This window comes from Cnephaeus nilssonii, assembly GCF_951640355.1.
Source record: "Cnephaeus nilssonii genome assembly, chromosome: 11".
NCBI lineage: Eukaryota > Metazoa > Chordata > Mammalia > Chiroptera > Vespertilionidae > Cnephaeus > Cnephaeus nilssonii.
In genome coordinates, this window is record NC_137082.1 from 74,922,941 (window position 1) to 74,939,498 (window position 16,558).

Genomic DNA, 16,558 nt, shown 5'->3' on the forward strand with positions numbered 1-16,558 from the left:
AGTGAGTTCACATCTTCCTTAAAAACATGGTCCTGAGATCCCTGGGAGATTGTGTTTGGGAGAAACTTGGTGTTTAGAGCAGAGGTAAGTGCACAAGGGAGGGGAAAGCTGGCCTGCAGTGGAGAGGAAGTGAGAAGATGGAAAGGATGGGCCTCAGGCCGGGCCAGTAAAGCCCGGAAACCGTGGGACACGAGGTGCTGGTGGCGGGCGGTGCTTTTGGAAGCTGCCAGGAGAATGGTTTAATTATGAAGCCAAGCAGGGTGGACCTGGAGCTGGGTGAGTTCTGCTGAAGGACTCACATGGTCTTGGCCAGGAGGGTGGAGAGTAAAAGGGAAGGGGCAGGAATTGCTGCATACCCGGGGTTGGCGCCTGCAGAAGGGCCAGTGGACAGGCCAGAGTGTGATGCCAGCCACACCTGGAAGAGTCGCTTCATGCTTGATGCGTGAGCCAGCACAGTAAGGTAAGGTTGCACATGGGGCCCGTCTCCACAGCAGCTGTGGGAGCCCAGCCATGACCTCCCGTGGTGGGGAGGCTCGGCTCTCACCGACGCAGTGTGCAACAGGCTGCAGAGAAAGCACGAGGAAGCCTGGAATCCAGGTCCCATCTCGGATGGCAGATGTCCCAGGATGGAAGCAATGGGGATGGAGGAAAGTTGCCTGTTTCTTGGGGTTTGCATTTTTCTCATGATTAGAGATGCCGAGCTTCTCTTCATATAGCTGTTGGCCATCTGTATGTCCTCTTTGGAGAAATGTCGGTTCAGATCTACCCAATTTTTTTGCTGTTGAGTTATATGAGCTCTTTATACATTTTGGATATTTGCAAATATTTTCTCCCATTCTCTAGGTTGCCTTTTCCTTTTGTGGATGGTTTCTTTGCTGTGCAAAATGCTTAGTATTTTATACATGACACCGTTTTGTCCTCCCAGTGTCTGTGGCAGGTTACTTATCTCCACTTAGAGATGGAGATCCTGAAACAGAAGACCTGAGATGCTCAGGGATTTTCCCCAAGCACTCCCTAGGTCCCGGCGGACCCTCAATTCTAACCAAGGTCTGATCGATTCCTACTTCAGTACCTTTAATCGTAGGCCAACCCACTAAAACATGAACTCATTATATCTTTAGGTCATCACTGAGTGGTCTTCTCACATCATCCTTTAGGCAGCACCAGGAGTCCCTGGCAGCCGAGAGAGAGAGGCGGCGGCAGGAGAGAGAAGAAAGGTTGCAGAGAATAGAACGGGAAGAAAGGAACAAGTTCAGGTAAGAGGATTTTCCAATTTCTAAGATAATGAATTGAAATGAAAGTGCCTGCCTTCACAGCTCTGTATGATTAATAATGGTGTTATAGAGTTAGGAAGTTTGCATTTTCTTTGGATTTTGTCTCTATTTTCATGGAAGAGCAAGACATACCTGCAATAGTATAGATCTGGTGTGTTATAGCCTTCCCTTCTCCACCCCCCTCCTCCTCTCACCATATGGCAGGAAGCACAGCCAACAAGCCAAATACCATCAAGGATTCATGTATTCATGAGTCCTTCTTTATCTGAAATGGTCTTATCTGGGCCTTTCTAAAGAGAGAGAATCTTGTGGAATCTAATAAATAAAATAAACTGATGAATAAAATAGATCCAGAGACATAGAAGCATGAAACAGACTGATGAATTTCAGAGGGAAGGCAGGGTGGGGGTTGGGTGAGGACATAGAGATTAACCGGGGAACTTATATGCATACTAGAGGCCCAGTGCACGAAATTCATGCATGGGTGGGGTCCCTAGGCCTGGCTGGTGATCAGGGCCTATTGGGGCCGTCTCGCCCAGTTCCGATTGGGGCCGGGCCTGCCGGCTGCCAGAAAGGGCCAGCTGGATGGGGCCTGCCGGATTGCCGGATGTGGGGAGAGGCCGTAGGAGGTTTGCCAGCCAGGGGGAAGGACTGGGAGAGGTTGGCTGGCCATAGGAGGTTGGCTGTAGGAGTGCACTGACCACCAGGGGGCAGCTCCTGCATTGAGTATCTGGCCCCTGATGGTCAATGCACATCATAGCGACTGGTTGACGAGTTGTTCCGGTCGTTTGGTTGTAATGGTTGCTTAAGCTTTTATATAGAGAGATATAAATAACCCATGGACATACACAATAGTGTGGTGAAGGCCTGGAGGGGCGGGTGTGGGGTAGAGGGGATAAATGAGGAAAAAAACACACAAAGGAGACAAACATACAAAGTATTGTTGTAATACTTTCAACAATAAAGACAAATTTTAAAAAAATAAAGCAGAATAACCAGAAAAAAATTGCCCTATGTAAAACTTGTTTTTTAAAAAGATACAGTTGAACTAATTTTAGTGAAAAATAAAATAAGGACAGAGAACCTAATTGTCTTAAATTAACTTGTTATTTCCCCCTAAACTATTCATGTTTTATTCATATTCTACTGGACACCTAAAAGAAAATGCTTTTTTCACTTCCTGGTTTGCTTCTTGTTCCCTGTAGCAATCTTTAATTTTTAAATAAAACCAATAATCTTCCCCTACGGGGTAAAGAAAGGTCATTACGCTGATTACTCCTAGGACATTGTCCCCCAATCTCCTGGTTTCTGTTCAGCTCCAAGAATATGTCCTTGTGTGTGGCCCATGCCAGGTTCCACATCTTAGCCTGTGTGGCTGCTGAGTCCATGTTGCTCAGTTTTCAGCCAGGTCACCTGTTCTCCCATCCTCACCTTCAGTCACTCCCCTGCCCTGGGCTTCATGCTGTGCAGCGCTTTATGGAATGCAAAACACATGCTGAGTCTGTCCTTACACATCTCATTCCTTCCATTCATCCTTTCCTCCCTCCTTTCCTTCCTTCCTACTTGCCTTCTCCTTATCTCTCCCTTCATCTTCCAGTCACCTCTCCTATAGCTTCTATATTCTTTCTTCTTTTCATTTCTCTCCCCATCTCCATTTCCTGTTGCCTCCGTTCAGTTTCTTTGGCAAACAATCTTCCCATCAATTCCTCCCAGTTAAACCTACAAAGAATGTAAACGCATTGTCAGTGAGGATTTATAAGTTCAAGAACTTTTTTTTTGTCAGCAGCCAGGAAGAGTATGTGTAATTGTAGAAATGATCAAACTATGAGCAGAGCTGTGAGGTTGCCATAACTGTCACTCACTACTATGTGAAAACAAATATCCCAAGTCTGTGTTGAAATGCTGATCCTGGCTTTGGTAAGACTGGGTTAATGGGCTGCGTGGAGTCAGCCAACATCAGTCCCCCCATGATCGGGTGGCATGCCCCGAGCTGTCAGGTTTCTACCACATGATACGTGGAAACGCCAGACCTGAATGCACCACTTCTCACGACGTAGCTCTGGGAGGTGTCTCTTTTGGAAAGACCAATTTGTAAAAACCACTTGAACAGGTTAAAGGCTTCCTGTGTCAGGGCTTTCTGGGAGATTTGCATAAATAGCAGCAGAGAATCTTGCTGAAACACCTGGAAAATTCAGAGATTAGCTTACCCATCTAAAGATTTTGATTGAAAACAGGTCCAGGGTCCTGTCTCTTCTGCCCCTCCGGTCTCTTCTGCATCACTGGTGCACCAAAGATTGTGGACAAGTGTGTAGAGCTCCGAAAACTCCCCGGTGTGTAGAGAGCAGGAGATTGGCGGAGGAGACTAGCATTCAATGTCCCACCTAATCAGTGAAAGTTTACCGTTTTCCCTCCGCTATCACCTGGCTCATACTCAGACACCCCGAAACCCAGAGGCACATACCAAGTGTGCATTGACAGCTCTGGGGGGAGGCCCCTGTTTCTGGGCTGAAGGGCAGTAAGAGGAATTCCTAAGGGTCAGAGAGGGGAGAAAATCTGTCTTATCATATTTTCTCCTTCTCTCCTATCCCAGTGTCCAAGCCTTGTTGTTTTAGAAGCCCCTGGATAGCAGCAGTGTCCAGGCAGGGGCCTAAAACTCTGACCAGAAGAGCTATGACCCTGAGAGCACTAGGCACATCACCGTTCTTCTCTCTGTGTCCTGCTGCGTTGCCTGGGTGCGGATGGAAGTCACTGAAAGTGTGCAGCAGAGCAGGGAAAAGAAAGCCCAAGCTTTCTGGCTGGAGGACCAGGACGGGAAACCAACTCAAGGAATCCAGGAAAGAGTCGAGAAATTAAGAGAGTACTGATTTGTGCAGGGGTGGCTCAGAACCTAAACAGCAAGCCGCAGACTGAGAACTAAGTACTGACGAACCACCACTCAGGTCTCAGACTGGCCACTGGGTGGTACACATGGGGCTTGATTTCCATAGCACTAAAATATTTTTAAATTGAGCTAATATTGGAACTAATATGTAAAGACAGTCAGCACTTATAGGCTGAACCTAACTTAGTAGCTTGCCTTCTAAAGGAAAACAAAAGAAAACAAGCAAGGTTCTTCATAGAATGTAAATAAGACCCAGAGTCTCTGCAAAATATTTAAAAATATGCAGAATGCAATCCAAAATAACTTGTCATACAAAGAGCCAGGGCAAGTCTTAACTCAGAAAGAAAAGAAAACCAAAATATGCTAACCACAAAAGGATGCTGTCTTTATCAGACAAAAACTTTAAAGCATTTATTATAAACAGGCTCTAAGAAGTAAGGCAAATAATTTTGAAACAAATGAAAAGTGAAGTCTCTGCAAAGAAATAGGAGGTATAAAGAAGAACTAAATGGAACTGAAAAATACAACCACCAAAATAAAAAATTCATTGGTTGGGCTTGATAGCTGAATGGAAATGAGGGGAAAAAATCAAAGACTTTTAGACGGAACAGTAGAAATCATCTAATCTAAGAATCAAAACAAAACATTGAAAAAAAAATGAGCAGTTCCTCAGGGACCCATAGGATAATTCCTAAATGTCTAGCATTCATGATGTTGGAGTTCTAGAAGAGTACATAGTGCATTGCAATACCTTAGTCATTATGATACAATATACATAATATATATGATATGTAACAAAAAATATATATCATAACCAGAATCTTTCTGTGCTCTTAAATATCAAATGAGATCCATTTGGTACCAAGAGCAAAGAGTGAACAGCTATGAGCATGGTCTCTGAAAATGGATTGTCTGGATCTAATCTTTTGTCAATAGATACAGATAGATGATAGATAGATATAGGTAGTTTTAGATAGATATATAGATAAATAGATAGATAGATAAATAGATGATAGGTAGATATAGATAGGTGATAGATAGATGATAGGTAGATATAGATAGACATAGATGATAGATAGATAGATAGATAGATAGATAGATAGATAGATAGATAGATGATAGATAGATAGATATAGATAGATAGAAAATATTAAATAAACCTTGTCCAGGAAGGAATGCTGATCATCAGGACAGACCACATACAACTCTTAATTATAATGATGACAGTTTCTTCCTAAAAGTCAGAGGATGTGAATGAAAAGAAATTCAAAAGAGGAAACAGGAAGAGCTTTATAAAGTAGTCCTGAGAACACCGAAATGGCCGACCTTTCACCACCCATTACATTGATTTAAGTTATTCATGCTCCTGTGCCTTTTCCCTGGCATTCCATCTAAAAGTTGTTCCTTATCTGCTGCTATTTTTGTTGAATATGATCTTAAACCTCTTGGGTTATGGAAGAATTTCTTTCTAGTATGAAAAGCGATGAGGATGGATGTTTATAAATGATAACAAATTTGAGCCTCTGTTGCTTTTTCTCCCTCTCCTAACCTGTTTCAGTTGCTCTGACTTACTGCTCCTTTATATCCAGTTGCCAGGGCTCAAACTACCTTAGGACCAGTGTAGAAAACCATAATGTCAGAATTCACCAGGAAAATAAATCAGTCTTAAGCTTAGGTTCACGTTGGGACCTCACCAGCAGGAACAGAAAAACGAACATTAAAATTGGACAAAATTGGGCATCTCGTGGGTACAGGCTAAAGAGAACGCACAGAGTGAGAGCCTCCAGGGATCCCTGCAAAGAGCCAGAATGTGAGGGGCGCAGAGAGAGATCCTGGGCTGTGGGAGCAACCTCCAAACTGGAGAGTGCAGTGACCCGCAGAGCCACTCAGATTTAATTCTTGAGGCGGAAGTTGTGGCGATACCAGAGCTGGACTGAATGTGAATCGCCTCTGAAAGCTATGGCTTGCTTGTCATGGCTATACTTTATTTATGTATTATTTCATCTTTAAAAAATATTTTTCTTCTCCCTCCCCCGCATAGGCATGCATTCTTCTTTCCAAAGTGTAATTGGTCATGTCCGTGAGCGAATCCAACAATCCCATGATTTCGGACTCCCTGTGATTTTATAGAAGATCCATTATATTTAGTACTTTTAAAGCACAGTCTTTACCCTTGGTTTTTAAAAATTCAACTACAGCCACTTTCCATTTCTGAGGCAATAGTGGACTTCCATTATATACTGTTAGTAATTTCTTGGCAATCTTATGAGCATATAATTCTGTTCTTTTTCTTCCCTATTTTGTTTCTTCCATCTATTTTTAGTAGCCGAGAGTATTTAGACAAAAGAGAGGAGCAAAGACAAGCAAGAGAAGAAAGGTTTGTATCTCTCTTCTTCCACATGTAACCAAACTGCATGTGACTTGGCACTCCTAACCAAGCATGCTGTGGAGACTGTGTGGATTAAAATATCACAGCTTTCCCTAAGAGACCTGAGACCTTTGGTAACTGGCATTTTGCAGAATAAGTGTCAGGTTACCTACATTTTTTCAAGGAAGTACAGGTTTCTGATTTAGTGTCATCATGGTGTGAAATACAGGCAGTCCTCGGGTTACATTGGACTCGACGTACGTCATTTCATGGTTACGTCGCCATCTCCCATTTATTTATAAAAAAAAAGTTCCATCATTTCGATGTATGTCCATATGTGCTTTATGTTTTTTATTATCTATTTACCACAAGTAAAGGTCAGGAATTGTTACCTTTCTTTTAAATTTCTTTTTTACTGTGTCACTTCATTACTGCTGTGTATGTGCTCCATGTGAGTGACGTGGGTGCTTGTGTAGATGGGTTCTGACTTCCGGTGAAAATCGTGTTAAGTCGCGCCGTAGGAACGGATCTCCGACGTAACCTGAGGACCTATATATGTCTGCTCCAAAATTCTTCTCCAAGTGAGCACATTGATTTGTATATTGACCTATGGAATATATTTCCCATATCCTGTGCCACCGCTACTGAGCCTGTGTGAGGTGTCCCTGCTGCATGTTTCCAGGTCATGTGCTCAGCATTCGGGCAACAAATATTTGACCACACACGCTGTGCCAGGCACTGGCTGGGGGGCCCACACCCACCTGAGACACTCACCGAATGTGCCTGTCACTTCCCTGTCTCCCTACTGAACGGCACTCAGTTCCCCGGTGGCAGGAACCATGCCTGGTTTTCCTGGGTTGTCCCAGTGCCTGCCACCATCCTTTGCACATATTCAACACTCCGGAAAGATGCATGGAATAAATGAGCAGATGAACAAACAGCTTTCTTTCAAATATCTAAGCTGTAAACCGGTTTTTAAAATTTCAGTGGCAACATGCTTTTTACCCCATTAAAAGATACAGAGTTAATGTGTTCACTGATTAATTTAGATAAGCATGTTTTGGGAAGTAGAACAATGAAAAGACCCAATTTTTACCCTGTAGCCCTGCAGTTATTCCATCCACCACCAGGTGGGGTTACTGCACGGAGAGATGGAAATGCTGGTTTCATACCAGAGCCAGCTGGGAACCTAACAATATCTAAACTTGGCCAATAAAAAGTGGAATTGTGCTCATTTTTTTTTTTTAGACACCATCAGCTAAATAGATCAGGACAGACTGGGGCATAGAGGAGTGGAGTCTGTCTATATTCAATTTAAAAATTAGATGCTTAGGTCAGCCTCATGAATAAAACATTTCGATTATTGCCATCCTCATCACCAGTTGTGGACAGCAAGTGTAGAATGAAAGATGCTGGTAAAGAAACAAACTTCTCTTTCTCTGATTTGTACCATTTAAAAAATATATATGTATTTTTATTGACTTTAGACAGTAAGGGGAAGGGAGAGAGAGATAGAAACATCAGTGACAGAGAATCATTGATCGGCTGCCTTCTGCATGCCCCACACTGTGTGGATCGAGCCCACATGTGCCCTGACCAGGAATCGAACTGTGACCTCCTGGTTTATAGGTCAATGCTCAAGCACTGAGCCGCGCTGGCCAGGCCGTACCATTTTTTATTTTTTTTTTACATTGGTGGACATGATCTATACTTTTACTGGAATTGCTGTTGCTTTGTGCCCAAGCTTAAGAAATTCAATTTTATCTTGTGTGTTTTTTTTTAGCATTCCCTCCAGATGTTGCACTTTTTCGAGCTTTTGGCCACATGGCTGTCAGGCTCGATCGGCACAGGCACGGCTCGATAGCATTTGGGGAGATGTCAGGTCTGACTGGCTCAGACTGACCTCAGAATTTTCCAAACCACCAAAGGCTACCTGCTCCTGGATATTATTTAGTGTTTTTTTTTTCCCCAAAGCAGAATATCACTTACGCCTGGAGGACGTGTGCAGAGGAGTTTGCCACTCCTCTCACTCTGGCGCATCATTGACTCTCTGTCACTCACCTGTCTGGGCCTCTTAGCTGGGCAGGAGCGGGCTCTCTGTGGCCCCGTGGGAGGGTCTTTCCTTACAGCCCACCTCTCTGTGTACACGGAGGTTTGGGGAAACATCCGAACCTTTTCCTCTGGTTTGGACCTGCCACTTTGGTTAGCCTGCCTCTTGTCTTAGCTGCTGAGGGTGGGGTGAGGGAGCTAAGCTTTCATCCCTGTTTGGAAAGCTGCGGGGTGGGGGGGGGGGGGGAGATAAGACTTGCAAGTGTAACGGACTTTAGAAACAGATGGGGACGCTGGTGGAGGCGAGAGGTGGCAAGAGGTTCAGAAATAAGGGCAAAGACTCTGTTAACTCTTCCTGAGAACCGCGCATGTGTGTGGGGTCCGTGTTCCTTACTTCCCAGACGCTTTTCACTTTGTAAAACTGTAACTTTCTACCCATTAAAGTCCCCATGTCCCCTACCCTGCCATCTGATCGGCCACATACACACCCTTGGGACAATTCAGATTAAACCTGTGACTCTTCCCATGGCTTCTAGTTCCCGAGGATGGCCCCCGTGAGACAGGAATAGTCTTTGAGTCGTATGTACCCAGCCTCTGAGTGAGGAACCCCTGGAGTCTCCCAGGAAAGAGGGCGAATACTTTGGCTGCTAGCACATGCCTGCCAGCCTAGCCGCCCACGGACGGGGTTTGGAGAGGCCAGGACCAGGGCCGGACCCAGTGAAGTGTGAAGGTCAGAAATGAGCCATCCTCCTGGCTTTGTTACTGTTCTCTCTGCCCTCTTCTGATTTTGATGAGCACAACTTTCCTGCTCCTGATCTCCAGTCTCTCGGACCGTGCAGGTCCCCTAATGTGCATGTCATTCCTTGCCTGCCCCTTTCTCCTGTTGCAGGCTCTGACTCAACGCAGGATGTCTGGGCTCACAGACTCCTGGGCTGCAGCCTTCCTGGCCTTGCATTTGCCACTATCTCATTAAAATATGCCTCCTAAGGGCTCTGACCCTCAAGACCACTCTCTTCGAAGATTCCCATCCCCTCCCAGCCCAGTGGTTTTCCCCTGCTGGTCAGAATTAAGTGCAGAAATACTTTTCTTTTGTCTCCTCGCCTGCCTTTTGAGAGGTGACCTCGTTGGCAAGGAAAGCCCAGAGCTTCCAGAGCTTTCTCCCTGGGCCCAGCGTCTCCACCCTTCACAGTGAGGCCGCTGCTCTGAGCCAACCTCAGGCATTTGTATATATGCAGACCCACCACACCTTTTATCAGCCATTCCTGTGCAAGTCACTGCCCCCCCGCATTGCACCCCGTGCCGCAGGGGACCCCTGCAGGTGGGGTGCTGCCCTGCACGGTTCTCTGCGCACTTTGCTCACTACCCGTCAGCGGACAAGTGCAAGGCACCGAGGCAAAGAACAAAGGAGGGTAATCTTCCTGTTCTCAAAAATCCTATTATCTGCTTGTTGAAAACAGCCATACGCATGTGAAAAGCTGACTAAGTGTGCCAGGCAGTAAATGTAAAATGCCCTCTGAGCTGAATGGGCTACATATCCGACATGAGTTCTGAGGCAAGGCCCCGATCGCTTCCAGCTGTGGTGGCCAAGGCAGCCAGCCTCCTGGGAGGCGTGCGTGTGAGCCTGGCCCGGGGCGGGCTGCCGCCCGACTGGCAGGGAGGAGGCGATGGTGACAGATGGGAGCCACGCCCACCTGCAGGATAAATGAAGAAGTGTGTGCTTTCTAAATGCATTTTTTGCAGGTCTCACATAGGTGCCCCGCCTTTCTTATCCCGGTGAAATGGGAGTGCCATCTGGGGGCAGTGGTGGGCCAGAGCTGGGCTCTTGCCCGTTGGGGGGAACTGAAGCGGTACATCTGGGTGGATGTGAGGGAGGGTCTTGAATAAGCTGTTTCAAAGTCTAGTGGTGGGTAAGATAGTCAGAACCCGGCTACAGCTGGGTCCATAAATTTATTTCTGAACAAATAATGGTGGGTAAAATTAGCAGACATCTGGAAGAGGCACATATTTCAAAGTTATTTTGGTCTGATCTATAAAGCGCACCATGCGGAATATGATTGGTAGCTGGTCTTAATAAACAGTTAGTGGGTTCTGCCTGCCTGAAATGCAAAACAGATGTATCTTTGTTCTTTTCAACTGACTTTGATGAATAAACTATATGTGACGTCAGGTCCAAGCTATTGGATGTCTGAGTCCGACTCAGAAATATTTTAGAATATAAAAAAGTTTCCATGGTCGACACCGGGAGAACAAAGTGAATTCCAGTCGCATTGCTGTGAGCATTGAAGCAGGTTCAGACATTCAGGGAGGCCTGGGTCCAACACCCCCTTTCGGTATTTGGGGGGCACTGTTTCTCTTTGCCACACAAGGGCACCCTCCCATTTCACAGCTGTGAGCTCCGAGGGTGTGTGGTTTTCAGCTGTCACTGTGGGGCCTTTTAGATGGTCATTACTGTTGTTTTGCTTATTTGTACAAATGTTTCCTAAAAGAGCAAACTAGGATTCTGTAGCCGCGAGCCGGTGTCTGGGGACTGTGTGATGTGCACACCACATACCCCCCCCCACCCCCCCACCCCCCCGCTCGCCGGCTGTTTGGTTGTGCCTGATGCGGGATGTTTAATCACTAGCGTCTTGGCTTTGCTGGGCGTTCCTGGCAAGCGGGCCCTCCAGCCAGCCCCGCGCTGTGCTCGGCATCAGGAAACCAGCTCTCTCTGCAGGTGTTTCATCCATAAACAAGCATCAGCCACGGGCTCCTCTTTCTTTTTACGGAAACCCTTTGGAATTTCACTTTCAGATACAAATACTTGGAGCAGTTGGCAGCTGAGGCGCACGAGAAGGAACTGAGAAGTCGGAGCGTGAGCCGGGGCAGAGCTGACCTCTCCCTGGACCTGACCTCATCGGCAGCCCCGGCCGCCCCCGCCCCTCTGAGTCCCAGCCCTTCATCTCTAGACTCACAAGAGGCTCTCCCGGGAGCATCGTCCTCCCCAGGAATACCTCAGCATCCCCAAGGTGAGTGCTGGGAGAGGGGAGGGCTCATTAACACCAGAGAGGCTTTTTCTGGGCAGTAGTACCCATTCCTATGTTCAAACGAATACTGACAGTCAGCTAAGGGTAGGCTTAGCGGGGACTGCAGCCTGGGCTGCCACTGGTGCAAGAGGGTGTTCAGACCACTTCCATGAAAGCAAAGTTATTGTAAAGAGGGTCAGTGTATGGTCATTGGGGAAAAAAAATCCGAAGATAAGACTGACTTTGACATCTCATTCTAAATCACAGGGTTTTAACGTAGCCCTCTATCATTTGGATGTTATTTCTTTATTGGATCTGCCCCATAAAGTGGCCACTTTGAAATGTTCTTACCCGAGGGATTGTCGGTCTGGTTTAAATTAAACTGATGGAGAATAAAATTAAGCAGTGCAGGCAAAGAAAAATGTGGACCTCGTGAACATAGGCATTAAATGTCAAGAAAATAAAAAGGAAAATAGTAAAGATTACTGGCACGTGGCATGGGTGGAGGTGCGTGTGTGCAGACAGGCAGGCTGGCCCTGGAAAAATTCCCCGTCGCCTTCGCTTTATTTGGGGGAAAACAAGGACATTGTGCACTGCAGCCTCGGAGCATCAGCTGCTTTCCTGGCTGCTGCGCACCCTGTGGGTCCGTTTTCTTTCACTTTAGCAGAGGGGGTGGTTCTGGGCACAGGCGCCTCCACGGTGGCGGCTGGTTAACCCTGCAGCCAGCACCGGTGGGCTTACCGAGTATTAGGGCTTGCCGCCTGAGAGACTGAGCCAACGGAGACAACAGGGACACGCAACTCTTCACTCTAGGAGGGTTGCCTAAATATGGCGTCAAGTTTAATTTAAACAAGGCAGGACTCCGTGACCTCAGCAGAACTGTCTGTAACGGAACAGAACTGTCTGTGCAATTCTTCGCTGGCTCTCCTGGCCACCGGCCGCTCTGCAGGGCAGGCTGGCTGCACCAGGGCTTTGCATCTCGGCCAGTCCTCCTGGTCCCTGAGCCGCAGAAGACCGTCCCAGGCAGATGGCTCAGTCATGGATGAGTAATGTCGGTCCTAAAATGTTGAGACTCTGAGAATCGGGAAAAATGACTGTTCTGTGACAACTCTGTGCTTCCCAAACCCTGCCTGATATCGCTGCTCTGACTGAACTGGCGATATGAAAAGCATTTCCCTGCAAAGGAGTTCTGCACTTGATCCTGGGACTTTTCAAGCTAATTGTTGTACCTCCAGAAGTTTACAGAATGGTTGTCTCAGCTGTGAAATACAGAGAGGCCCCAAGCTGAGGGAATTGTCAGTATCTCTAAATAGTCTTTGTCCTCAAAAATTTTAATCTAGTTGATATCTGTGGCAAAAAGAGAGTTCCTTAAGTATTTTGTCCAATAAGAGTCAAACCGGAGGCTGTTCTAGCCAATGAAAAAGAACATTTTAAACTTCAATAAGGACACAGAAAATACTGTTTTGAGTACATACAATATGCATTTGGAGAACATAAAGTTATTTCAGTATGCTTTCAGGAAGATAAAAAGCAAATGTCAGCTCAGGCAGTGTGGCTCAGTGGTTGAGCATCAACCTATGAACCATGAGGGTTCGTGCCCAGGTTTCGGGCTCGATCCTTAGTAGGGGATGTGTAAAGGGTAGCTGATCAATGATTCTCTCTCATCATTGCTCATGTTTCTATCTCTCTCTCCCTCTCTAAAATCAATAAAAATATATTTTTTAAAAAAGCAAATGTCATTTTCCTCTACAAAGAAGAAATTAATAGAGACTGAGCAAATGTTTGACTGAAATCATACAGTAAGAGACCTCTGCCTCTGAAAAAAGAATAGGAACTTGAATTTAGACATAATTACAGATTGATACCACAGCATTGTGTGATGTTTGCTTTTTTCTGAGAAAGAAAGCAGTGGCTCTTGTGCAATCGAAAAGAGCTGTCTGTCCCATGTTAAGTAATTTTCATCCAAGTCAGTTGGGACCAGTAGAGTATTCTAACATTCTTGTCCCGATACCTAAGTGAATCATTCCATTGGAAATGATAAGTGTGTGAGGAGAAACGCTACTAGAGAATGGTTTCAGAAAGAACTGCTGAGGGTGCCTTCTGACCTGAGGACCTTCGCCCTTAGGACAGACATGCGAAGTTGGCATTACAGAAAGGATTCCCTCAGCCCAGTTTGTTATTGTTCTTTGAAACATCCTAGCATCCTATTCTTTTTACCAGGTTCCATTTTCTTTTCTTGTTTTCTTTCCCTTTGGTTAATCCTCACCCAGGGATATTTTTTCCATTGATTTTTATAGAGTGGAAGGGATAAATGGGGGAGAGGGATAGGGATAGGGTTAGGGATAGGGATAGGGATAGGGATAGGGATAGGGATAGGGATAGGGATAGGGAGGGAGGGAGGGAGAGAGAGAGAGAGAGAGAGAGAGAGAGAGAGAGAGAGCGAGCCAATGTGAGAGAGATACCCTCCCTCCCATATGATCCCTGACCAGGGCTGGAGATCAAACCTGCAAACCAGGTACATCTCCTTGACTGGGAATCAAACCTGTGACCCTTTGGTGCGCTGGTTGACGGTCTATCCACTGAGCCACAGTGGCCAGGGCCCAGTTCCCATTTTCAAATGATCAAAGTAATTTTTTGCTTATCCCTAACATTTACAATATCCCAGTATCTGGAGGAAGAATAAAAAAATATAATCACCCATCCAGATGTTTGTCCTGCACCGAACACCTGGCATGATGTGGTCCAAATGTGCCAGGGGTTGACTCGCTTTTTCATTCTTTCACCTTGTGGAATTGTGTGATAATTCTGCCATGCTCTGCCCCTTCCTCCCGAATACTACTAGTTAATACCTTGTGCATCTGAGTAAGTAATGGGGAGGCTGGTATCCATCTCTTACCCAGTCTCAAAAAGGTGCTGGCACCCTGCTGGGAGTACAGCTATTGTTTTGGCGCTCAGCCCAGCCATTTCTCAGGCCATCATGGTATCACAGTATTTGTGGTGGTGTTCTCTCCAGTATCTGCAATATCATGGCCTACATTTCAGAATTCTGTTTACAAAAAGATGTATATTTGTTATCGAATTCTGTGTACCTTGGGATTAAAGGTCACTTCCTGGGTTCTTTTGTTAAAACTCTTCACTCAGATTCTGGACAACTTTTAATAGCAAAAGATATGAAAATACCAAAAGCTTCTTTACCTTTTCTCTTACAAAATATGTTTTTAAAGAGGGAAGGGCTAATGCTAAAACACCCGTAGCATTGTGTGCCATCTAGTGAGATCTTTCGGCCCCAAACCTTCCCAGCTAAATCGCTGTAACTTGTATGAATTGTTCCACTACCCCCACCCTCAGGTCAGTGTGTGCTTGAATTGTTTTTCCATCTGGCCCTCTTGTGGCTCATGGCGGATGTTTGTCCCAATACTGCCTAGAATTTAGTGGTGCTGGCCTGAATATTTTTTCTCTGTGTGAAACTATCAGGCCCAAGTGAGGAAGAAACACATACATGTGTTCTCATTTGCATTGTGCTCTAATTGACAGAGACAGTCAGCCCAAAATTTAGGTAAACATGGAAGAGCCTATCTCTTCATCCATTGCTTTAATTATATTTTTCTTATTTTCCCTGAGCTCTGGTGGTATATATCAGAATATCTGTCTAGTAAGTTTATTTACTACTATTTCAAAAAACTCACAGATGACTCTATGAACAAGTAAATTATTCTCATAAACCAGAGAAAAAGATGCAGCATTCTTATTGGGATAGAGTTCTTGGATATGACTCTTGAGGAAGTTACCCTGAGGATTAAAACTAATCCGTGTACCCACAAGTGAAATCAACATAGCAAGGTAACCTTTTATCCCAGCAGGTGTTAGATCTAGGTAACCTATCTCATGGAAATAGTGGAGAAAACCACTCATCTCAAAACCAGGCATTGATGGTGGTCTCTGCATGGTGTCTCAAGGTTGAACTACCTCCTTGGAAATTAGAACTGTGTTCTTTCCTTACTCCTTGGCTCACACAAACAAGTCCCTCCTGAAACTAGATGGAGACGGATGGCCTTTCCTGGTAGAAGGAAGCTGCCATCAAGTGTTTATAAGTATCTTTCACCTACTAGTGACACCATGAAAGCATGTATAATGGCTGGATTATTTTTCTTAGTTTTAGTTTAGTGCTCTACAGGGTGGGGCAAAAGTAGGTTGACAGTTGAGTACACAAAACACAGTTTTTTCTTGCATTATTATTTATTAATTATTGTATTTTCCATTTGAAAATAATAAACTATAAACCTACTTTGCCCCACTCATATATTGCACACAGAAATACTACTTTGGAGATGCATTTGAAAATTTTACCACACTATATTAATTTTTTTATCTGTATTGTTGAGAGTATTACAGATGTCCCCCATTTTTTTCCCCTGATGCCCCCCTCCACTTGGTTCCTGCCCCACCCTGGGCCTTCACCACACTATTGTCTATGTCCATGGATTATGCAAATATGCATATAAGTTCTTTGGTTACTAGTAATCACTCCCTACCCCTCCACCACCACCCCCTCTTCCCTCTGAGATCCGTCAGGGAAAAATATATTCAATACTAGTTTCTACCTACCATTGGATTTCTAGATATTTCCAAATATCTCATTGTTTGGCCATTGGAGATATAAACCATGATGTATATGGCCATGTCCTACTCACCAGCATTCACCTGGAGGCATTCACAGAAATTGTTGACATGGTATGCTGATATTTTCTCTTAGATATTTTAGTGTTGAAAGTACTGGTCAATAGGATAATGCCTCTAACTTCCTGATCTTCACATCCATAAATAAAATATAGACATATACCTATATCATGAAATGTTCAATTTGTTTAAATAATAATCATTTTTCATGTAGGTATTATTCATCATCATAGCTGTTGTTACCAGTCATTGAGCATCTTTGTCATTTTCGTTGTGTGACATGTTTTGAATCTTCTTCAGGCATAAA

At 45.0% G+C, this 16,558-nt stretch overlaps 1 protein-coding gene across 5 annotated transcripts in view; it reads left to right on the plus strand.

Annotated features, from left to right (window-relative positions):
* Window positions 1-16,558, plus strand: part of FHOD3 (formin homology 2 domain containing 3) — a 381,469-nt gene that overhangs the window by 297,447 nt on the left and 67,464 nt on the right. For 4 of the 5 annotated variants that reach the window (XM_079783592.1, XM_079783590.1, XM_079783588.1 and 1 more), the window contains 2 exons: window positions 1,122-1,256; window positions 11,363-11,577. In XM_079783592.1, the coding sequence (XP_079639718.1) occupies window positions 1,122-1,256; window positions 11,363-11,577 (350 nt within the window). The remainder of the gene's footprint in view (window positions 1-1,121; window positions 1,257-11,362; window positions 11,578-16,558) is intronic. The other variant, XM_079783589.1, reaches the window with a different exon arrangement.